Raw genomic sequence first — 4,206 nt, forward strand, 5'->3', positions numbered from 1 at the left:
TTTTTTTTTTTTTTTTTTTTTTTTTTTTTTTTTTTTTTTTTTTTTTTTTTTTTTTTTTTTTTTTTTTTTTTTAATTCTATCCGTTTATGTATTGAATATCTTTTAATATATATTAACAAAATTTAATGGAGAGGTCTGTTTATTTCATCAAATTTGAATAAAGTATTTTTAATTAAAGAAATTACAAGTGGCGGGTGATGCACCCTTTGGTCTTATTTTATCAAAGAATTTTAAGGGGCTTTGTTGAGTGAGAGGATATATTATAATAAGTAGTATTGTATGCGTGAGATGTTTAATAGGCTTGAAAAAGTTAATTTAAAATATTTCATAAATGATGTAATGGACTTCTAATGGCTAATATAAATGCAATCATCCTAGCTCCATAATCTTCATTGTGAATTCGTAAAATGGGTATCTTCTATGAGTCATAATCTCCAGAATAGAATTCTTACCATGTACATCCTACATGTCTTGACATGTATTTCATAAAAACCTTTTAACTTTTAATAAACTTTGAACAGCAAGAGTCAAAATGATCGCATTTTAATGATAAGGTCAAAAAAAATGGTGTTTTTAAAGTAGACCAAAGTACACCAAAGGTGAAGAAGAATACTTACCTCCTGCCTAGCCAAAATGAAATAGGAAATTCCAGCTACCCAAGCACGTCCAAATTGAAAAATGAAACAGTAAAAAGTAAAAAAATAAATAAAAGTTTTAAAGTGCCTACCATAAGGCACCATATTTCCTTTTCAAGTTTCAAGGACAATGGAAAGGTAAATAGTGTAACCTTCCCATTTAGTTTGAATAGATATTATTATTACTATTTTATATTTCCAAGCAACCCATATGGGGCTTCAGATGCTACAATGATCACAGAGAAGGGCAGATATGTATTACAGTCCCTTTCCCTTTCCCCTCGCCACTCTCTGGATGGTCACATTAACCATTTCTCTTTTCTTGCTTCATCATCTCTATGAAATCTCCAAAAACTGCAACCAAACAATGTTGGTTTTGGTGAGTCACAAAACATTCAAACATCAACTTACATGGCTGCACACAGAGTTGCAAGTTCCTTCCATGTTTTATTATAATGCACAATCCGTATCAACATTTGTTTAACAGCTTTGGTCTCTCAATTTCTGGCCCCTATCTTCTACTCATTTCTACTCATTTCTACTCATTTGTTAACAGCTTTGATCTCTAATATAATCATAATATAATGAGAATCTAATAGAAATATAGAATCAGAAGTTCACAAACTAAAATACGAAACAGATATTATTCAGGGACCAAAATAATATAATGTTTGTTACCAGAGTCGGAATCGTGAGGCCCGGGAGATGCTTCAGGATGGTATTGAAGAGACATAATTTTTAGCTTTGGGTAAGCAAGACCAGCACAGCTTCCATCATTAAGATTGACGTGGGTTACTTCAACACCCTCTGGGAGGGATGCAGGATCGACTGCATAGTTGTGATTCTGCCACGAACAACACGTAAGTGAATGCAAACACAACGAAGTCTAGATAATAAGATAGAACACAGACAGTAGATTTGAAATCGATAAATTTTGACATAGGCACACCTGAGCACTAATTTCTACACGGTCGTTCCGAAAGTTGCGAACAGGATGATTTCCTCCATGATGACCAAATTTCATTTTGAAGGTCTTACCACCCAAGGCCTGGCCAAGCAATTGATGGCCCATACAAATTCCAAAAACAGGTACCTTCCCAAGTAGTTGCTTGACTGTTTCAACAGCATAAGGAACTGCAGATGGATCGCCCGGACCATTGCTGAAAAGAACCCCATCTGGCTTTAACTTAAGGGTCTCTGATGCCGCCCATGTGGACGGGACAACAGTGATTTTGCATCCATAAGATGCCAAGCGCCTAAGTATGTTACTCTTGATTCCAAAATCATAGGCCACAACCTTTTTCAACACAAAATATCAATGAAAAGGTGCGTTGCCAAATTACAACTTTCGAATGTGTATTAGTAATTGTAATATCATTATCATCTTAAGAACGTTCTTGCTGCACACTCACATGGAAGGTCTCTGAAGCTTGTCCACCAGATTTGAATTCCCATTCCAAATCAGTTCTATCCACCCATTCATAAGGAGATTTACATGAAACACCACTAATTAAGTCAACACCTGCCAAAGAAAAGCAAAACTATTATTCACATAGGCTCCAGAATTTTATGAATATTAAAAAAATTGCGTTGTTGCACCCAATTCTTACCAACAATGTTCCATGACCGAGACATTTCCAATAGCTCATCATCAGATTTTGACTTTTCAGTGCTTAAAACACCAATAAGACTTCCATCTTCCCTTAACCGACGAGTAATGGCACGAGTGTCAACATCATCTGCTCCATGATGAAACAAACCCATGGTTTTATAGATTAGAGAAGGCAAAAAAAAAAAAAGTAGCATTCAAAAATTTAAATGTTTCTACATATTGTCATCAGAAAGATCCTAATATAAATTGACTTACAAATTCCCATGATGTTTCTCTCAATTAAATAATCACCAAGCGTCTGTTTACACCTCCAATTTGAAGTGCTGGAAGAAAATTAAGAGGAACAACCGAACCCATAAATCATGATTTAAACTAATTGAATGTTTAAATAATTTTGTTAAAACAGAGTAGAAAAAGGAAATGCACCTGATGCTTAGGCTTCTGATCACCAGGCCAGCGAGGAAGCATTGCCTGGCTTCTTCATCATCTAATTGGAAAAGGTGCTTGATGTCAATATTATTAAACAGTTCTCAAGTCAAGGCAACGTAAGGACTTCGAGAGCAGAACCTACCGAAATTGACACCAGTATTGCCGATGTGGGGATTGGTCATCAGGACAAACTGCCCATTATAGCTTGGATCTGTTAGAATTTCTTGATACCTGCAAATTCATTGTGTCAGGAAGCATCAACAAACCTTCGGTGGTTGTTAACTAACAGCCCAAATCCACCGCTAGCAGATATTGTCCGCTTTGGCCCGTTACATATTGCCATCAGTCTCACGGTTTTAGAACGCATATGCTAGGGAGAGGTTTCCACACTTTTATAAAATATGTTTCATTCTCCTCCCCAACGGATGTGGGATCTCACACTTACATCATTCCTCATTCGAGCATTACTCAATTTTAATCGTTAAGATGCCATTACAATCCTACCTTTGTCAATAGCCAGTGATTAAATAGGTCTAAGTCAATCTTTAAGCTTTGAATGAAGATTGCAATATCCACTTCAGAGAAACACCAGTACCTTCTATCTCAAAATTCAATTTGGATTGTTAACAATTTAAATGATATCATCCGAGCTGATATGAGTGGACATGAAGTATCATTACTTCCTATCATGGTTTAGGATAAAACTTAAAATCAGTAAACAGAATCCGAACATACTTACCCAGTCAAAGAAGTATTGAAAACCACTTCACCAACTTGGGTTCCGGAAGCGCCAAAAGACTTAGCCCTCCAGATTGAACCATCTTCAAGCACCAACCGAGCATCCGACACCTTCCATGGCCTCTCTCCCAAATCTTACAACAAACAACAAAATCATAATCATTCAAACAGTAATTCAAAAATGTAAACATTCACAAGAATTGAACTCCACTCCCTACCAATGGTGGCAGCGCCATGGGAAGGGAGAGGAACAGAACATCTGATAGTGAAATCCCTAGATTTCGCAAAGCCTTTATTGTTTTTGAAATGAAAACAATTGAGCGAGGCTCCGGACACTAAGTCCATAACTCTGATTGCCATTGATGAATTGGGTGCTTCGAAGTGGTGGTCGCCTTCTGAGGAAAAAGAAGCGGAGAATACAAAGAAACATTGGAATCCAAAAGAAAACCAAACGCAAATTCTGGTTGGAAAACAAAGTTCCGCTAAACAACATACATACACATCAACATCACAACGCACGAAATGGAAAAGTAGGGTTATCAAAATAGCGAAAATAGAGCACTGAGCATTCCCAAGGGACAGAGATTACACATCAAATGGCGTCAACTTCTGATGCTTCACCCTGATTCTGGTTTTGGTTGCTGCTTCGTGTTCGGTGTTTAACGGGTTTTTTACTACCGTTTTAGGGTTCTTTTAATTATTCAAATTGCTGAGGGTATTTTCGTCATTTCACAAAGTTTATCTTGGTTTTTTTTTTTTTTTTTTTTTTTTTTTTTTTTTTTTTTTTTTTTT

The 4,206-nt window shown here is 36.1% G+C and overlaps 1 protein-coding gene across 3 annotated transcripts; it reads right to left on the reverse strand.

Annotated features, from left to right (window-relative positions):
* Nucleotides 1-709: 709 nt before the first annotated feature.
* LOC111499747 (carbamoyl-phosphate synthase small chain, chloroplastic-like) lies at nucleotides 710-4,102 on the reverse strand. 3 transcript variants are annotated; one of them, XM_023151406.1, is made up of 11 exons: nucleotides 4,006-4,102; nucleotides 3,633-3,809; nucleotides 3,416-3,548; nucleotides 2,819-2,907; nucleotides 2,674-2,734; nucleotides 2,503-2,570; nucleotides 2,246-2,374; nucleotides 2,048-2,157; nucleotides 1,585-1,932; nucleotides 1,314-1,479; nucleotides 710-989 (listed from the first exon to the last, which is right to left on the reverse strand). In XM_023151406.1, exons 2-11 carry the CDS (start codon nucleotides 3,772-3,774, stop codon nucleotides 940-942), a joined length of 1,296 nt encoding a protein of 431 aa, XP_023007174.1. In that variant the 5' UTR covers nucleotides 3,775-3,809; nucleotides 4,006-4,102; the 3' UTR covers nucleotides 710-939. The 3 variants fall into 3 exon arrangements, with proteins under 3 accessions (XP_023007174.1, XP_023007175.1, XP_023007176.1); XM_023151407.1 differs by having other exon boundaries at nucleotides 3,914-4,053; XM_023151408.1 differs by lacking the exon at nucleotides 4,006-4,102 and adding an exon at nucleotides 3,910-3,933.
* Between the last annotated feature and the right edge of the window lie 104 nt (nucleotides 4,103-4,206).

This window comes from Cucurbita maxima, unplaced genomic scaffold (genome assembly GCF_002738345.1).
Source record: "Cucurbita maxima cultivar Rimu unplaced genomic scaffold, Cmax_1.0 Cma_Scf00027, whole genome shotgun sequence".
NCBI classification, from domain to species: domain Eukaryota; kingdom Viridiplantae; phylum Streptophyta; class Magnoliopsida; order Cucurbitales; family Cucurbitaceae; genus Cucurbita; species Cucurbita maxima.

Bases quoted from the DNA above. Each gene is read 5' to 3' on its own strand.
- LOC111499747 (XM_023151406.1), bottom strand. From the start codon at position 3,774: ATGGCAATCAGAGTTATGGACTTAGTGTCCGGAGCCTCGCTCAATTGT. The intron at 3,549-3,632 runs GTAGGGAGTGGA...GTTTGTTGTAAG, and splicing joins CCATGGCGCTGCCACCATTG to ATTTGGGAGAGAGGCCATGG. The intron at 990-1,313 runs GTAACAAACATT...GTTTGGTTGCAG, and splicing joins GCCTCACGATTCCGACTCTG to TTTTTGGAGATTTCATAGAG.